Genomic DNA, 20,407 nt, shown 5'->3' with positions numbered 1-20,407 from the left:
GTTAAGCATAATGCCGTCTATTGTTTTGCTTCTGTGTTTTTACGAAGGAAAGAAAAATGAATACACCAATAAAGACTCTGAACTAAGCAAAGGTAATTCATCAGATTTATATGTACAATACACAGATGGGTCATTCTCCACAAATAAGTCTATATTCACAATAACAAAGTTGACATTTCAAGGTGGCAAAGCCCTCAGCAGAGAAAGTTCTGGTGTTATAGCCTACTCTTTCGTTTTCGTCCATGTAGGATAATGTAACATTAAATAGAGGTATCACACTCACATGGTTCAAAGACTGATTTATTCTGCCCTCGTCTCCTGTGTGGCCAGTTGAAAGCCTTGGGAGAGACGGAGACAGAGGAGAGAAGGCAGCGTCTTGCTGCTAAATTCAAAGAGCTGGTATGAAAGCACAGTGACTAAACACTGAGATTGTGTGTGAGCGGTTTTCAAGACGGACACTTTTATCCTATTCAGTTGTACACAATAAAATCCTCGGTGTTAATTTAACTCAATTGAGTGTACAAATGGATTCTATTTGTACAGTGCTGATTTTACTACTTGAGAGGAACAGATGTCAAGATACATAATGGTTTGTCAAGGCCAATCAATTTGCATTACACAAAGTCCCACGAGAGTAAAGCGAGATATAGTCTTTCAATGTAATATAAATGCATAAAGAATATTAAGCAGAAACCTTCCACTCAGCATAAGATATATCATCCTCACAATGACGAGAATAATTGAGTAAAACTCTAAACACAAAACATAAACGGACCTCATTTGACAAACTCTCCCAATGGCACATTAGATAGTCAGTCTCCACCCCCAAAACACCAGGGTTTAAGGGTTACTGTCATTCTTCTAACAGGGGTTTGGTTCCATTAGTCTGAAAGCATAATCCCTGAGAACTGGTCACAAAGCTAGGACTCATGGGCGCCCTCCTGTGGCTATGGAGGATTTCACACCAATAATGCAGCCTAAAAAATATACAGCAAATAAAACAGCGATAACAAAGGAACAACTACTACATACAGTATCTTTGTCAAACTTTTTTTTTTAGCCACTGTATTTTTTTTATAATTCAGTCTAATACACATTTACACATTATGCGATCATCTTTCAAAAATCACAACAGACTGTAAGAAAATAAATAATTCAATAAATTTCAATTGGGTCATTTAGTACAGTGCACTGACCATCAAAACTGCCCACTGCAATGGTCCCACACACGCACATGCAGAAGTTCAGGCGCGCACACACACACACACACACACACACACACACACACACACACACACACACACACACACACACACACACACACACACACACACACACACACACACACACACACACACACACACACACACACACACACACACACACACACACACACACACACACACACACACACACACGCACACACGTAAAGCACATGGTTCTGTTGAGATATTTCAGGTCCAGAAACCACAAAGCAAAGAAACATCACATCCGTCATACTGTTGGAAGTTATGACACTGTGAAACACTGTAGCAATCACCATAGAAAATTAAGGAAAGCCGTCATTACAACTATACATTATATAGAGATACAGAGGGCGGATAATGGTGTCACTATTATTTACTCGTAGCATAAAGCTCATATTTCAATTGGGCAACATGACTCCACTCACTCGCTCCAGGCGGACACAAGGCATTCAGTGGAGCATCCCGTGTCAAGTTGTGTCACAGCAGCCTCAGTCAAAGACATAACAATAGAGACTTCATAATAGCGTGACACCTCCCAGACTGGCTCCTTCCTTTACGGGAACCACGAATCCAGAAAATCCAGAGAACATGGCCTCAATGGTGTGGAAACACGGTTATGACCTCTCCCAGCCTCTCTCTCTCTCTCTCTCTCTCTCTCTCTCTCCACATCCAGATCTGTAATGTGTGTTACAGCAGATGGGGTGCACTGCAGACGTGCTGAGCCGTGGTCAAAATGGGAGCTAAGCCGATACTCCTCAAGTTCCTCCCAGGGGAGCAGCAGTTGGCACCAGGGAAAGGTGGCAGGATGGGCAAACCGGGCGACAACAGCGTTAACATCTGCAAGGCGGAATGGCATTCCCACCTCACAGTTCTGTGGTCTCCCAGCTGACCTCCCGCGGAACCTGGCGTCATTTAGTCCCTGTGTGGATGACGGTGACCGTGGAGGGCCGGGGCCAGTGTGGCTCGGCCACCACAGGGGCTTCGTCGTCGGATGCAGCGGAGGGGAGGGGAGGGTCCTCACTACAGGCTGGAGGAGCAGAGGGCACACTGGCGTTTGGAGGACCTGTTGGAAAACCACGTGGTGAATATGAATCCCTGCAGCCAGGCAGCTAAGGGTTATTTTCATGAATCAAGTAATCTTCTCATAATTCATATATGCCAGTGGTTATGGCATAGATAGAAACTTGTTTAATTTCAAGGACCCCCGTAACTCTGAGAGGGAACCAAATGGATCGGTGGAGGGTCTATTTGGTTCTTTTGTACACTCTCAGAGCTACAGACCTGTAAGGGTCCATTTGGAACCCCTCAAGGAATCCTGAGGGTCCCTGTACCCCACTTTGACAACCACTGATCTATGCAATTGTCATAGAAGTCAACAGACATCATGAAAGTGCTTAATGTTTACTCAGCCGTCAAAAACATAATATGGAACAAAGACGCGCATTAAGCCGACTAATAAATCAACATAAAATTAATCAAATAAACGTTGACAAATTGAATAATGTATTGTTCAATTAATTTCATTTAAATTTGTACATTTTCATTCAAGTGGCATGTTGCACGACAATGTTTCACTTATACAGTACATTAAGCTTAAAACACTGAGAGGGGAGACAAAATGAACAAAGCTCAAGGTCTGGTTCTGGTTTGCGGACAGCTTCTGAAGAATCACTCACAGTCCTTGCAGGAGACAGGGGCACAGTCCACAGATTGGCTCTTGGTTGGTATCCGGCTCTGGTTATTGGCTAAGGAATTTGCACTTTCCATGCTGCTGCCGAGCTGCAGGCGGCGCATGTGGCGGACCACAGCTGTGGCATTAAAGGCTTGCTGTGACCAGGAAAAAGGGAGACAGAGAAAGAGAATTATGAGAGTTACGTGACGGGATCCATTCCAAAAATGGTTCAGTATCTATTTTGGGGGGAATATTTTACCTGGTGGTCATTATTCAATAAACATCTACAATTATACCATTTTGTTAGCACATTTTTACACAGTCTACTGTATAGAAATGCTTACATGACTGGTGAGTTTTACCAGGCACTCATTTAACATGCAGTACTACTGTACTTCAAAGTCTTCACGTAATACGGTCTGCACAAGGCCACAAATGATGTGCTCACCCTCCATTTGCTTTTGGCAAAGTTTTTCCGTATCTGTCGACTAACAGATTCATGGATGTTCTTGCAGAGGGCAGTGTCCCCAGCAATCCTTGGGGAAAATAAAAACAAAGTCATATTACGTCCTGCGAGCACAGTTCAAACTCATTTCAAGCATTTTCCTGCCAGTATGATTCTTTGTGGCTCAGATAAAGGTATGTTCTGTCTATTAAAACCTTTATTTGGTTGATGACATCTGGTCGAGGGTACGGTCACACATGCGTGACTGAATGCGAGTGGCCAACGCATGCCGAGATGTCAAACGCACCAAAGCTCACAAAGTTGAACTTTGCACTCAGGTTGTGTAGAAGTAAAGTACCTGTCCACCACCGCAAAGTCTAGAGATTTAAATCCACGATATGCATCCGGTTTGGCCGAGCGACTATACAAAAACAATTGACCAGTGTTCGGGGGAGGGAAGTCAGGCGGGGAGGGTGATCTTTGTAGCTGCACGTACTCCTACGGGCTGGGGTGGTGCCTGTCAGCGGGAGGTGTTGAACTGGAGGAGTATAAGACGCTACGTCCTCCTGGTGAGGACTCCTCACTGGCAGGTGAGCCAGTAGGGTACAACAGCAGTGGCAACACAGAAATGTGTGCGGAGGAACTAATTGGCATAACGACTAAATTGGGGGAAATAGTTTGATTAAAAAATTGGCAACTAAAAAAAAAAAAAAAAAGGTTTAATCAAGTTGTGACAATGCTACAAGTGACAGGACGTGACTGTTTCCAGTGCGCCCATTACTTTCACAATGAAAGTTGTTTCTGATGTTTATGACACCCGTTACCAGTGTCACCAAACTGTGTATTTTGCATAAAGTAGACCACCTGCCCAGGATCCGGAAGGCCTATTACTGGCTAACAGAGCTATTCGTATTAGCCACCTCGGCTGGAGACAGCTGCCCACACGCACCCCTTCTCGTTATCTCAGACTCAGGCCTGGCAAGACATTCTAATTGTTCATTAGAGACTCTGCATTCTTCAAGGATCCTTCAGGATGTCAGCTACTAATTGGTGGCCATTTATTCAACAGATCTCTCTCTCAGGGCTGACAGTGCCGGGCAGAGCAAGGTTCGGAGCTTGGAGCCATGGAGACGGATGACAGTGGGAGGAAATGCTCTCGGCCAACAAACGCGTCAGCCGTCTGACATGCGTCACGCTACTGTTTAGCTACATTGAGATGTGTGGTGCCCTATGATTGTCTGGAAGGGGCTTCATTCATTGTGTCGGTGGTTAGATTCTCACCAGGGGTGCTCAAGAGCCTGGTCACATGTGAACCTCTTCTCTGGGTCCTTTTCCATCAGGGAGCTGATGAAGTCTTTGGCTGAAGAGGGAATGAAAACGTAAATCTCCAGATTGAGATCATCACTAGAGTTGGCTAAGTTTGGTTCACACAAATGAACAGTATACAGCATTCGTATGCACTCGAGTAAATGTGTACACATGTGAATACATGCACACTCAAACAGAGGCACACATACTCCATCGCACGACAGTGTCACTTAACAGCGCATTCGCTGTTAGCTTGAACATCAGTTCTTTTCAGCTAGTAACACTGATATGCGATGGAGTGCGAATTAATCTTAATACAGCTTACCAGAGTCTGATATGTCATCCCAGTATGGTGCGTCAAACTCGTAGTCAGCCTTGAGAATCTGCTCAAAGAGCTTCGAGTCGTTCTCATCATAGAATGGAGGGTAACCGCACAGCCTGGGGTAACAGACAAAGATTACACAACGGTGTGAGAGCTATCATCCAACCCATGTTTGAAACTTTAGCCTGAATACAAAAAGGATTTGTCAGGGACTAATCTCAAGGGCAGTTTGATCTTTCATATTGCATACCAGCCATCGGCTCAGAGGGATTAAGGCAACTACAGGGATACACCGGAAAAGAAGTGCACGAAACGGTCAGTTTTCATCTGATTTGCAAGAACACAGAGCATGTGTGGTGCACCAATGAATCAGTGCATATTTTTAAAGAAGCACACAGCTGTGGATATGTATTGGGATTTTAATTGCATTATTAAGTGTTCACAGTTCCACGGTAACAGACATACAGAATTATCATTTGCGAAGGCATTAGAAAGTCTTCCAACTGATTACCTAGCCAGTCTTCTCACCTAACGAATGGATAACAAAGCAAGAGATTTTCTCCTTGCTAATGAGTAGCAGCACTTTACTTAATTCGTTTGGCAGTCGTTAACTCATGGGACTTTTGACAGAACCCCTTTGGATAGCTGCAAAATAAGACCACTAGTTTTACCATTATGGCTAACCACCCCCCCACACTCACATGAAGCTTCAACAGAGCATTCAGCATAGAATCAACAGAAAACATTAAAGAAGGCTTCATAAATTATTTTGTGCATTAATTTGCAAATACCGTTCTTTTCCCCCTTGCTCCCCCTTCTTTTTTTTCCCTTTCTCTTTCTGGAAACAACAAAAACGATGGGAACTGGCACAAAAACAAATTTCACCCACTGTTTTAAAGCTGTGATGTGACAATAAAGATTATTCCGCTGAAAATGACTCACTCAACATAATGTAAGCGATAAATGACACACTCACAGAATGTAAGCGATGACACCAATAGACCAGCAGTCCACAGCTTTGCTGTAGGGCTTCTGAGCTAAAACCTCTGGAGCTACATGTATGAAGACAGGGAGACAAACTGTTATTAATTCACAGAGGCTGATACATAGGAGACAAGACTGGAAGTGTAAACTTAATGTTAAAGGACATAGGATAGAGCAGTGGCTCTCAACCTTTTCAGGGCGTAACCCCCCAAAATAATCATATTTGAACTGGGGACCCCCCACCCCGACAAGCACTTGGAATTGTAGGAGTTGAGGCATTACATTTAGTTTGACTCGGTTCCACAGATAAATATTGTGAAAATAACCGATCTACAAGCGCCTCGCAGCGTTATTTTCACAAATTTTGCCTCTTTCTCATATTATTTGAGTAGTTTTTTTAGTATAGTTTGTTGATTACTTTTGATGCAGCAATGGTCTTTTTTTATTTCATTTTCTTTATTTTATTTTTTATGTATTAGGTATTAAAAGTCCATAAATTGTCACTTTACTGTCATCTGGTGACCCCCCAAAAATCATGTGGGGACCCCCCTGGGGTCCCGACCCATAGGTTGAGAACCACTGGGATAGGGAAGACACATAAGGCTCCGTTGTCATCTGAAAGGAGCTTCCCTAATTACTTAGTGCTGCAGCAGAGGCACAGCTAAACCACATGACCAAGAGTCAGCGGACACCTTTTCTTAATTAAGGCTTCTAATTAGTGCCTTTTCTCAGAGTCTGACCTCATTAGTGGTCTTGTTGGCTAGTGTCAGATCAGGTACTTTACTCCTAAGGTTAGCCAATGTCTAATAGCAGATTAGATCAGGTAATTTTGGTGTAACTTGTGTGTCTCCTTCTTATGCGAGCCATTTTCTGTCAAACTCAGGGGAGACTCACCCACATATCCCGGGGTGCCACAGGCAGTGGCCATTACGTCACCTGTACCCTCCATCTTGGACAAGCCAAAGTCACTAATCATGATCTTCGATTCATCGTGGGGGTTGAAGTACAGCAGGTTCTCTGGCTGGAAAAGATAGAAAACAGTATGGGTGTCCAAGCTGGTGTGTGTGTGTGCGTGTGTGCGTGAGTGCGTGCGTGCGTGCGTGTGTGTAGTCATATATGAAAATAACAGTATCAGCGATTAGTGTCATCTTTTAAATCACTTCTGAAAACATACCTTTATGTCAGGTCCTTTTTTTGTGTTGTTATTGTGTAACATCAAATCAAACTTTATTTATAAAGCACATTTACAACAATCGAAATTGACCAAAGTGCTGTACAGGGTGAGACAAAAAACATCAAACAGGAAAGTATGTAAGTGCAACAACAACAAAGTCACATCACATACAACAAGCAGATCAAGACATGAACTTAAATGTGATCAAAAGCTGAAGAATAAAAGTGTGTTTTAAGATGGGATTTAAAAGCCTCAATAGAATTAGCAATTAGAATTAGCTTTGTTCCAAAGCCTACTGTAGGAGCAGCAGCAGCAAAGGCGCGGTCACCCCTACTCCTCAACACTAACATGATTTTACTTTGCCGTTTTAACGCTTTATGGGTATCCTGCTGCTCTTTTACCTTGTTCTGTAAAGCACTTTGTAACCTTGTTTGAAAAGCGCATAAAAATACATTAACTATTATCTGTAATCTGTGTGAACGCAGGACTGCAGTACCTTGAGGTCTCGGTGGACTATACCCATGTCGTGGAGATAGTTGACCGCATCCAAGACCTGCTTGATGAGTCTGCTGGCATCCATCTCTGTGTAGAAACCCTTCTCTACAATGCGGTCGAAAAGTTCACCTCCAGACACCCTATAAGCACATACAGAAAATACAATGAAACGTTAATAGTGCTATACTAGAAACATGTAATCTTGAAATTGGGCATCTTTTCATGGATGCCGGAACAGTAGCATGGACTGCTCCAATGTTTCTCTTTCCGTGGACAATGGGAACTCAAGGACATTATCCATGCTTATTCAGGCAAAAACACACAATACATTATGAGCATGACCAGTGGTGTGGTTTGGTTGTTGTACTCACAGCTGCATAATGAGGTACAGGTGGTTTGAGCTCTCATAGATGTCCTCCAGAGCCACTATATTCTCATGTTGTATCCTGAGAGAGGGACAATGGGAAATTCAGTTCACTTTCTGTCAATCTCTGATTCAGCACAGTCCAAAAGCCCAGTTAAATTACCCAGATTCTGTCATTGAAATGAAGCCCTGCCATGTAAAATTGGCTTACTGCATTGTTTTCTACTTTCTGTAAAGCCACCTCACGCACACGCATACTGTACTGTGGTGTGTGTACGCACGCGTGTGCATGCGTGTGTGTTTGTTTGTTCCACACACGCACACACAATGGCAGCAGTGCATGTAAAGAAACTTTTTGTGCTCAACAGAGGGGGAGGATTCTTATAGCATACCACTGAGTCACGCAGTGGCTGGCTGCCCCCAGCAGGAGCACCTATAGAATAGAATATAGAATCAATACTGTGCTAGAAGGCAGTGTCCAGGCAACCATGCAACAGGGTGTGGGTTCAAAAGAAAAAAATGGATAACTCTCCAAGGAGATATGTTAGTGACACGGCTTATTCAGAGGGACAGGTGGGTGAGGTGGTGGGGTCTCCGAGGACTAAACAGCCCCCACAACTTCCTCTCCCAGTATTGGTTGGGTGGCTCTAACAAAAACAAGGTTCCGATTTCAGGGTCGCTAAATAGACAGAAATGAGGTAGTGCGAGTGTGGGGAGGAGGGGGAGAGAGGAGATGAGAGATTGAGAGAAACCGGAGTCAAAGCATAGCAACCGTAACCAGGCAACCACACCCAACAACTGGCACGCTCTCGTCAAGAGTGAATGATAACCAAGCATCTCAGGAGAACAACCCATCAGGCTTAGAGGTAAATAGAGTGTCATCTGGCTTCAACACAATCCTGAATGGCCCATGTGTGTTTGCATTGGTCACTTTGGCCGATAATGACCATTAAATAAATGGTGCTGCATTGGCATCTTAACTCCAAGGCAGCAGTCTCTGTAAATGAGAACCAGACCCAGAGAAGTTCATGACACAAGTCTCTTTTTTGGGCATGTCATAATAGATGAATATTTGGCAAAAATACCCGCTTTACAAGCTCACAACGTGTCACAATGCAGCGCATTGTGAGTGTCTAGATCGGCTTCTTTCGGTGAAGATTTATTGTGGAGAGAAAAAGAAGAGGGCCAAGTATAGACCTGGGGGACAACGGTCAACGAAGTATATAGGGTTAAAACAAAAAGTGTGTAAGGAGTTAACCATTTATTTTTTAAGTGGTGTGCTTTGTCAGCAAAATCCCTGCTGGTTGAACTGTCTGGTCATGCGTTACCTACTTCCTAAGCACAGCAATTTCATTTTCGATGCTCGTCTCCTTCCCCTTCAGTGCCTTTTTAGGGATGCACTTTATTGCAACCATCTTCCCCGAGACCTTCTCCCGAGCCATCACCACTTCGGAAAACGCACCACTGTGAAGAAAGAAACACAGCAGGGGAGAGAAAAGGAGCTCACTATTGGTCAGCTTTCATACGCACAGAGATTATTGACACAGAAAACGTATGCTCGGTGAACAGAGGGCACTCAGTGGCAGACACGGCAGAGTACACAAACAGCATATTGTGAATATTTACTGAGAACCAACTAAGCCCCTCGCTGTGAGCAGCAGCCTCCTGTGTTGGCTCACGGCGTGGTGTGTGCACTTCTGTGCTGGCAATAGCACGGGCAAACACTTTTAAAACCTTTAAAAACACTCATTTAGGATTGTAGATGGCGTGTCTTCCATGGCCATCTGGCTCTATACATGAATGCCTTAGAAAGCAAATATGGAATTAAGGGAATATTTGCCCAAGCAATCTGTATCTGTTGCTATGCTACCACATTCAGTCCACCTTAATACATCTGACCCCCCACCCCCACACACACTCATCTCATTTGTCCTCCACACCTCTCTGGGCAGCTTTTCTCTCGATCCATCCCTGTCAGTGGCTCCTATACAGGAGCCACTGTATGTATCAGAAATCTCAGACGGTTCATCATACACATCTTGTTTTATTTTTTCTTCAGGTTGATCTCCAGGTTGAGATTGTTCTGTTCATTTTTCCTCAGATCTTTTATCCCAGAGTCAGTGGGATTTAGTGACCCGTTGAATTTCATCAGCATTGTCACTTATCAGACAAACGATACACACATCTAAATTGAGATGCACCTCTTTTGCCACCTTTAAAAACATAAAAATAAATAGAAAGTATGACGGCTCATGAGGGGTCCATTATATACTCTGCATGTAATCAGTTCCTCCCAGCGGGGTCTAAAGTCAGCGCTGCATGGTCCACTAAGCCCTCCTGTGGACATCAAATCCACGCTAATCCCCCTCTCTGCACTCCAGGTGGGGGTAGGCGGGACAGGGCAGGGCTACAGGATGAATACATGAGGCAGAGGATAAATAAAAACAACACTGGCCACCCAGCCAGGTGGTCCTAGTTATGATGAAGAGGTGGAACACATTTTCACCGCTTACAACTGAATGTGTATGTGTGTGTGTGTGTGTGTGTGTGTGAGAGAGAGAGAGAGACAACATTCCCAGACATAATGTGGGCAATATGGAAATTCAAGGGCCTCTGAGGCTGAGAGAGTTGAGTCATCATGAGTAGCTGCTATCACAACAGCCTGTTGCGGCACTTCTCTTCTGATTGTAGATGATGCTGTGAGGATCATTTCAATTCAGTGCGTGCCACCACTGCTATGGCTGCATTCCTGTAAGAAGCACAGGATTTCTCCAACAGCACCCTGTGGCTGTGAAAAGATAAAAGGCAACATCTTGCACGTTTTTTTTTAACCAAGCATGCTTTGAAAAGTGACTGCTAAAAAAAAATCATCACAAGAAACACAGGAAGCCTCTGAAGTTGGTTAAAGTTGCACGTGCTATCCGCCCGCGGCCCAACTCACAAGATACATACAGTAGCAATAGCAATATCACTTCCTCCCATTGACAAAGTAAATCAAAACCAAAAGTACGCCATTGTGTTAGAGATAAATGGAAGTACCAATGGCCACATAAAGTATGCACACACAAGTATGCACGCACGCACACACACACACACACACACACACACACACACACACACACACGCACACGCACACACACACACACGCATGCAATAAATTGGAACTCATCATTAAAACTAATCCATTACACCGTGACCTGATACAGTCATTGTGTGACTACAAAAGATGTTTGACCTAGAGTTACCGAGTGAGCTCGGACTCAGATGACTCGACGCAACGAAAACCAATGCACTTTGATGAGAAGGTGGATGATTCCCTTGGAGGACAACAGTGATGTTGTTCCTCCCACGGACAGGGTGAGTATCACCACAGTATTAGCGGTGGGTGGAAGGTCTAAACCCACACAGTGGCACTGCACCAACTCAAGGCTAAACTAATGGATGTAGTCACGCTTTATCAAATGGATTTGAGAATTGATGGTGCTGATAAGAAGCTAGTCAGAAACACCCACACTTTTGAGGGCATCAACTTCACCAACAGCCTTGTGTATTGATGACAATTACAGCACTCTATGCAAAGATGTGCTTTTTAACCCATTAAGACCTGAGGCCGATTCTACAAATGCCTTCTAAATCAGTAGTTCTCAAACTTTTCGTGTCAAGGACCCCCAAATTGATCCATCTGAAAATGTTTTGTGCCAGGGACCCCCAGAAAAGAAGACTTTTATTTAAGATGAATCAAAACTTTCAAAACCTTTGATATTTTTCAAAAATGTTCCAAAATAGCAGATGTATAAGCTCGCAGCGCGGCACAAAGTGTCGCACTGTGAGCTTGTATAACTCTGCTGTCTGGCAGGAACCAGCTAACTCCAAAATGTTCATTTTTCAGGAATGGATTTAGAAGGTTTTGTTCATCATTGATAAGAACAGCTGAATGGACCTCCAAGCTAACAATGAGGTTGGAGGTCAAAAGGGGGTGGATCCTGGAGTCAGCAAAACCAGCAAACTCCACCCCCCTTTGCTGGAGAGCTGGTTTAGCAGAAGGTTTGAGGATCCAATGGAGTTAGCTGCTTTTGTCAGAAGCACTTTTTAATACTTTTCATTGGTTCAATATGTTTTTTACCAACACACAGACATAAAGGGTGTTCAGTAGCACTGATTTATAGAAAAAAAAATGCAAAAGCGGAAAAATTTAGTTGAGCTGGTTCCTGCCGGACAGCAACGATATCTGCTTTTTTGTATGAGAACCACTGTTCTAAACTAATCTAAAATGACACAGATGCTTTACCGGCTTTAATGGGCTAAACAGTCTTTTTCTGGAGGTTAGAGGCAGCTTACTGACAACTGTGTGGACAGTCAGTGCAGCAGCCGTGCTGAGTAATCACACTGAATCATCTTGTGTAAGATGCATTAGCACAGCCTGTTATGTAATGGACGCATAGGGAAAGTTGGAGCTTGATAATCCAGGTGGAGCCTCCATCAATGTAGCGCAAGACTCAGATACTGTACATTACCACAGTGCAGTCGGAACTACCAGAAATGTAGACATGTTGGTGAAGGGGGCAGGGGCCGAAGGGGACACATTGTAATGTATACGTATCGTTCACAAGAAAAACAAGACATCTTTTGTATTCAACAACATTACTAACATATTGCATAAAACAAATACTTCTCTACAGGTCTTGAAAGTGATGCTAATGCACAACTTTTCTTGTCACTGTAAAACAATATTTTCAGTGAGGGGATACAATCAGTTGTCTCCGACAGTCTATGCACCAAGTCTGCTATATATTCTTAGTCTAATAAACCTGCAACCAACCAGCATCTGATTGTACGAGGCTATACAGCAGTTACTCCATTTGTTTCGTTGTTGGGGTATTTGTCTAGTTAGTATATTAGCACATACTTGAAATTCATCCATGTAAAGGCCAAGGGTACATGAAACATCTTGAGCGAGTGAGTTGGTCTGGTGGAAGCCAAAGAGCAGCGGGCGTGAGATTTGATCAAAACTGGTCACTGTTCATGCATTTATTTGACAGGCATTCTAATGCAATGTGTAAACAACAATTTGTCTTCGTTCTGACTGGATCTAAAGATATATCTCTGGATACAAAGAACCTGGTCTATACAACAACGTGAGGCAATGTTCCTGGTATGTGAGCCACGTGTTCATACAGACCTGATTAAGAAGAGGAACTAATCACTGGGATCTTTCCTAGAGGGCTGACTTGCTAATGCCATCAACTTAGCCAATACACTGTCACACAGTTCAGAGATAGGTCTGGCTAATACCGGTCTGAAGAATAGGCTAACCAAAAGATGGAGAATGCTGACTGTTTAGATACGGGTCATCATTGTCCCTTCAAACGATATGGCCGTAGACGAGTACCTACTAGTTCCAGCCATTTCAGACAAATGTATCCCTGAGAAGAAACAGCAACAGCACTCCTAATACAAGTCTGGATCAAAGAATCCATTTGTTTATGGGTGGTTGTGTTTCTTAATTTTTTTAACACACAACAAAACAGCCACACACATGCACAAATTAAATGTATAATACAAGCGCTATCCAGGTAGCGTAGATTTAGTGGGGTATTTTGCGCTGAAATAATCTCAGACTAGCATATCATCACCATCAGCAATGTTTCTTCAGCCACTCCTTTAGGTCACTTCCCTACTAGGGCTGTAAAAGGGATTTCCCCTGAGCGGTTACTTTATTTGCTCCCTCAGAATACCGGTGGCTTAAGGTTCTGAAATTAGACTTGTGCCGTCAAGTGACAGTCATGTAACATTGGCTAGATCTCATTAGTGGCAACCACACGGTAATAGGAGGAAAAGAAGAGACCATTAATACAGACACAGCTGCGGGCTTTCCGTCGCACACAACCTTATTGACTGGTGAAACCCAATCAAGCATAATATTTTCACAAAGATCGATCACCTGTGGAAGACAATCAAATTTGTCCTTGCGATGTGCTTTTAGTTGTATGTGTAAAATAGACTGACTTAGTGAGGAATCCAAATACAATTATAGCAATGAGTCGGTGCTGGGCATGGGAGGGGAAAGGAGGGGGGAAATAAGAAGAGGAAAATGAGAAATGCAGGAGGGTCCTTCAGCAAAATTGTCCAGATTTAGACCCAGATTATCATAAAAACTTGAAGTCAGAGTATATGGTTTTCATTCTGCAGCATCACCCAGGTCTTGAACTTGGACTTTTGCCACCAATGCCATGATGCCGTGAGCATGTTGAACTACCTAGTGAAAATGGGAAATCAGAGGTGGCTGCTGGCAATTATGAACAGGCTGGCCTGATCTAGCTTAAAGTTGCAGTGCACTAATCATTTACCAACTACTAGAGGGTGAGCGAAACTACCACACTTTAAAAAACATACTCCATATTTGGACGTAGCTGCATTGGGAACTCTAATAGGCTAATAGCTTAATGAACCTATGGAGAAGTGTGCAGAAAGGACATTTTGAGCAGCAAGAGGAAGAAGCAGAGGAGGATGATAAAGAAGAGGAGGAAGAGGAAAAGGAAGAAGTATAGGATGAAGAGGAGACAAAGGAAAAATACATCTCTCACAGTCAGTCTCTAATCTAAACAGCACAATACTGGAGTACTAGTAGTCATTAGCATGTTTATTCTGCATTAGCCAGGGCTCAAACTCATAACACAACCTTATAGCTACCAAGGGCAAGTCATGATCTTATTGAAATAAAGAAAATAAAGGACAATAAAGGCAGGTTCCCATCGATTTAGAGGGCTGATGCTGCACTGGAGAATGATTTGAATGCATTCTATAGATGGTTCAAGGCTAACAATGCAAGAGCCAGCCTGTCAACTGGCATGGTTTGCCCTGCGGCCAATGAGGGAAGGGTGAGAAAAACATAACTCCCAATAGGCCCCGGGCCGGCCATTTGTGCCAGACTAGATTTATCACCATATTGTGTTTTCTTCAAAACCTTTTGCTACTACTCCTACAAATTGTGTGCAACAAATCTGGAGTCTTGTGATCAAGAATTACCAGTCAAATCTTTTAAATTACATTCCAACTGGCTATGACTGCTTTCCAAATTTTGCGGGCCCCGTGTAGGCAACCCGGCCTGGCGGAAAACTGACAGCACACTTTTCTAGTTTAGTGTTTCCAGTATCTGTTTATAGTACTGTTTACAGCTGTCAACATGTTGCCATTTTGCTAACTTTTTTGATGCTTCTAAAATCTGTCCAGATTGTTTGTGGAGGACAGTCAGAACATGTAGTGCACACATTTTGATCACAGCATCTGAACACTTCTACTCACATTTTGGTGAAGGTTGCAAAGTGGTAGTAGCCTATATGACTGAATTGTAAATTGTAAATTATATTGTACATTTTCAAAGTTTTTTAACCATCAGGTAGCACCACCTGATAGTGGTGCTACAGCAACCATCTAAGGTTTAGATGGTACCATCAGGTCTACTATCCCACAGTGTCAGTTCAGGAGGTTTGACATAGGACAGAACCTACGGTATGTGCAAAGTGATGGAAGGCAGGCTTCCTCATTGTAGAAGTAAAATATTGGCCTCTAACTATCAATATGGCAACAGGGCCATTCGTTGCGAAAGCCTCCCAAGTGCATAACAGTCAAAAGTACTTTCGACTGCCAGTCTCATGGACATACAATGGAGAATTGCCTGTTGTATGATGTGTATGATTCTTACTTTTCAAATTAAATCCAAAAATATAAAATTTGAAATGATGGTGAGCAGGTAAAGGAATGGCTGAATGTATTATATATATATATATATATATATTGTTTTGGTTACTGAGCAGAAGTGATGATTGGATGAATCCATCTGAACACTGTCAGGATGAAACCTAAGTGTGTGCACGGGGGGGGACCTAAGCGGGTGCGCGCGAGCGCGAGGGGGGGGGGGGGTTCCTGGTTAGGGGGAGGGATAATCCTCGTCTCTTCCTCTGAGTGACCCCCTTCCCCTCCCCATCTGAGCAGCACTGCCCACGCAACAAGGCACTCCCTTCATTTAAAACGGGGTGGGTAATGGTTAGAGGGAGGGATAATCCTCGTCTCTTCCTCTGGCCAAGACTCAAGTCTATTCTTAATCCCTAGGCAAAGCTGTGTGGGCTGATCAAGACAGGCCAACAGTGCTGGTAGCCTTTTGGCCTGAGTGACCCCCTTCCCCTCCCCATCTGAGCAGCACTACCCACGCAACAAGGCACTCCCTTCATTTAAAACGGCCATAGGAGCCTCAGCCATGGACTCAGCCATTTAAAATAGTTCATGTTACAGTACTTCAACTTAATAAGGAGCAGTGTACACACAGTAAGTCATAAAAGATGGAGGTGGGCGGTTAGATAACTGGTCTGTGAGCACTCTTGGTAGTGGATGAGATCATCTCCTCCTCCTACCTGGACACTGTATAGACAGCAAGTCGTGATCATTCACTGACGGTATTCATAGGCTCTGCACAGGACAATGAAAACCCAGGGGAAATCATTGCTGCCTATACAGTTAGAATTGTGTGATTGCTGAGTGCAACAGCAAACATGCCAAGAGTGTGTCTGTTATGCACTACAAAGCCATTAAACCATTATGATGTGTGGTTGCTCCTGTGCTCACGGTCACATATAAGCCTTGTCCTGCTTAAGAGCTCCACAGGAACAAGGAGATCTGTCAGGACAGACTCCCAGGGAACACACATTGTGCCCTGGGGGCAGAATCAAGGAGGTAATGACGCACAAAATTGATGTAGCTAGATTTAAATCTACACATGCCATCAACAGATTATACAGGACTTTAAAAGAATATGTCAATTTCACCTTATGTTTAGGACTGTAAATAATAAATACTATGCCAATGTTTTGACTATTACCGTGCATTTGATGACAAAGGGCTCTTCAACGGAGGCAGCTTTTCATGAGGCACAAACACGCTCCTTCAATGTCTCATTAATAGTCTGCTCATAATAACAATGTGTAAAGAGGGAGTGCGTCATTGAAAGGCAAAGCACACACATCTAAGAACTACAGCCAGCCAGCCATCTCATCTAACCTGTGTTTACATTTATGAATGGGCACTGACCAGCATCACAGTTAAAGAACACCATGGCCCCTGGCCAAATCATTTCCCCCCCAAGCTTGACACCATTTTCCCAGGCCAAAAAAAACCAAACATATTTCCCCTGGGAGACTCAGTCCACAACACAGACCCCTCCCCACATCGGCACATCAAATTCCAGTCAGTTGGGGAGACGGGGGAGCTGGGTTATAGGTCTTGTTTCTGGGAAAACACGTCAGAAAAATGAGCAATATATTCTTTCCAATGTTTTGACACATTTTCTCCATATAAACGGAAATATAATTTATCACTGGTTAAATTCGCCCCAAGTTGTATACCATCATTCCAAACATTAAGAGCCCTTGACTAAACCCCTCTAGTGCTTAGTCTTCCATTTGGGGGAATTTGCCCTTCAAAGTGCATCACTTTACATTCCGTCTCTACAACGTAACTCATCCAGCAAAAAAATACATTAAGTCAAGCAGCACTAACCATGGACTAAAATAAACTGTGGAATTTGCCTGCTCTGTGGTCCAAACACCAGAGAGTAAGTTGTGAAACCAAAGAGCTGAACTATTCCCCTCTGGTATATGGACAAGAAGAGTTTAACCAAGCCCCAGACAGTGTTTAGGCTATGTTTACTGTGTGAACATGAACATGAACTGGTCCGAGGACCACCAGTGGTCCTTGGGGGGGTTCCAGGTGATCCCCAGCTAAATGATGGAGAGTTATAGATCTTTAACTCTTGAGAGCGTAAGATGAGTGTTTAATTTTACGCTCTCAAGAGTTAAATTATTGTTAAATCTGCATTACTTAATTGACAAGAAGTCTACACAATTAGAGAATGTAGAGGAAATATTGATTGGCCTTGATATGAAAAGGGTTGAAAACCACAGTAGGCTACTATATGAATAGCCTACAAATAAATAGTTGGTCAGCTGAAAATAAGATCACATGTTTGATGAGTGGCTGTTTATAATGAGATAATTTTGATACTGTGTGTAGCCTACTGTGTACTAGTAGCCTACTGTGCAGCTTATGTAGGGTCAGGATGTGTCTGACTGTTGTTTAGGGGATCTCTTGGGTTGCATCATGACGTGGGTACACGTCATGGATTGATTCACACAGTTTGTAGGTTAGTTTTATAGGCCAGAGGTGCATCTTATAATGTGTATGTGTTGATGGACCCTTACTATGCCTTAATCTACATTTTAAATAAGAAACTGTCTTGTCTAGCCTAACATACACCAATCTACAGATAACAGTAATTTCTGGAATGAAATTAATAATAATATACAATCACACTCGTTTCTGGATGTGATAATGATGATGTCAAGCACGATGCATGCACGTTTTCTCATCATAATGCGGACGTTCTTCAATTCCGTCACGATCAGTTGCTTCGTTCGCTAATTGTGTAACAAATAGGAGGCTTAATTACAGCTCACAGCTAATTAGGCCAAATGTATCCTTTGCCAAGTAGAACACGTCTTTGCGTTCATATTATTGTCGTCGCTGTCAACAGATCGTTGAGTTGATTTGTGTGGTTATATTCAACAGATGTCAAAAAATTATATAGGCTACAGTGTGATTTCCGTGTTATCCATACAATGTGGTATTGTCGTCTGCACGCTCAGTGTACATATGCTTCATCGCACGACAGGAGTCGATTGCCGACAAGAAAAGAAGCAGATATTCTGTTCTTGTCGGCAAGCGGCACCGTTGTCGTAGGACGGAGTGTGTAGAGGATATTACATTAATTAACCAAGACGTAGCCCTGAAACATGACTGTCAAATCATGACAGTCATGGATGAACTTAAACCTGGTGTTTGCACTTTCCCCATTTACGGCCCGTACATCTACATAAACGTTCAGATTTCAAATATAAACTGTTTACCCCATGGCCACGGATGTTACAATTATGTTCGGGCCCTTAGAAGTACCCGTATTTTCCGTATTGTTCAATACAAATCATTTTAATCCGATCGGTGGCCATTTCGTCGTATTTTCGCCATATGCTTTCAAAGACATGACCCTATCGGTTGGGAGTATTGGAGGGTGTATTGCACTGTAACATTATAACTGTATGAGAAAACGGCCACCGATCGGATTAAAATGCTTTTTATTGAACAATACGGAAGATACGGGTACTTCTGATGGCCCGAATAGTATTGTAACATCCGTGGCCATGTGGTAAGCACTTTATATTTGAAATCGGAACGTTTATGTAGATATACCATCCGTAATGGAGAAAGTGCAAACATCAGGTTGAACTTCATCCATGACGGTCGTAACAGACGACCGTCGTGTATCCATGGCTAGGCAAGACGCTGCCACTGCCTCAGCAGCAACTGGATACAAAGTTTCCACCCAGAGCTGCGAGGTGATTACAATGTAACCATTACATTCAAGGTGCTACATAGACAGTAGGCTACTCACGTCCCGAGGAGGTTACAATGTAACCGTTCCATTCAAGGTGCTACATAGTGAGGTTACATTGTAACCGTTCCATTTCAAGGTGCTACGGTACTCACGTCCCGAGGACTTCTTTGAACTCAAAGATCTTCTTGATATCATCGACATGTTTCTTCCAAGAAGAGCCGTCGTTGGTCTCTCCGTTCTCTCTCGCCATGTCGTCGCACTGGGGGGCGTGCGTGTGGGAGACAAAAGTAATAGTCCACTTCAGCAGATAGTTCCTATGTCATTAATTCAGGTAATAATTTGCGTTCTTCTCGGGTCCATCCGTACAGTCACAGTCCAGTCAAGGTGCGCCTTGCCTTCCCGACGAGAGGTTTTACTTTAATCTGTCTGACGTAGCACATTCGGGGCTTCCTCCTCACTGTTATTATCTCCTTTGACAATGGAGCGCAATTTATTTCGTCACAGAATGGTGCACGGTGAGGTCAGACTGCCATACGTTGAGAAGGATGATGATGATGATGATGACACTCCTAGTCCTAAGTCAGTCGCATCCGAACTGATGTGCCATCATTGAGTCACACAGACCGACCGCCCTTTGGTTGTTATAGCAATAGAAGCAGTGGGAGGTCGCTCCTCCACAACGGTTTGGAGATGAGTGTTCGCATTGCACCAAACCATCGACCCACTGGAAACTCTTCTTGTGGAGTTGTTACACATAATCAGTGGTGTAAAGTAACTAAGTACATTTACTCAAGTACTGTACTTAAGTAAAATTGAGTTTTTTTTTTACTTTACATGGAGTATTTCCAATTGTCTGTACTTTTACTTCTACTCTAATCTCAGAGGCACTTCACCTCAGAGGCAAATACTTTCTACTCCACCACAATTATTTGAAAACTTTAGCTACTAGTTACTTT

At 43.2% G+C, this 20,407-nt stretch overlaps 1 protein-coding gene across 2 annotated transcripts; it reads right to left on the bottom strand.

Moving 5' to 3' along the window:
* Window positions 1–1,302: 1,302 nt before the first annotated feature.
* camk1db (calcium/calmodulin-dependent protein kinase 1Db) lies at window positions 1,303–19,954 on the bottom strand. Of its 2 annotated transcripts, none has more exons than XM_084060050.1 (11): window positions 19,604–19,954; window positions 9,344–9,475; window positions 8,019–8,093; window positions 7,649–7,787; window positions 6,873–6,999; window positions 5,971–6,046; window positions 4,998–5,110; window positions 4,646–4,724; window positions 3,368–3,455; window positions 2,924–3,074; window positions 1,303–2,310 (listed from the first exon to the last, which is right to left on the bottom strand). In XM_084060050.1, exons 1-11 carry the CDS (start codon window positions 19,699–19,701, stop codon window positions 2,156–2,158), a joined length of 1,233 nt encoding a protein of 410 aa, XP_083916176.1. In that variant the 5' UTR covers window positions 19,702–19,954; the 3' UTR covers window positions 1,303–2,155. The 2 variants fall into 2 exon arrangements, with proteins under 2 accessions (XP_083916176.1, XP_083916177.1); XM_084060051.1 differs by lacking the exon at window positions 19,604–19,954 and adding an exon at window positions 13,346–13,367.
* Window positions 19,955–20,407: the final 453 nt, after the last annotated feature.

This window comes from Gymnoscopelus microlampas (assembly GCF_963454915.1).
Source record: "Gymnoscopelus microlampas genome assembly, chromosome: 6".
Taxonomy (NCBI): domain Eukaryota; kingdom Metazoa; phylum Chordata; class Actinopteri; order Myctophiformes; family Myctophidae; genus Gymnoscopelus; species Gymnoscopelus microlampas.
Note: the sequence above shows the minus strand (reverse complement) of the source record. Positions and strands in the feature narration are given on the sequence as shown.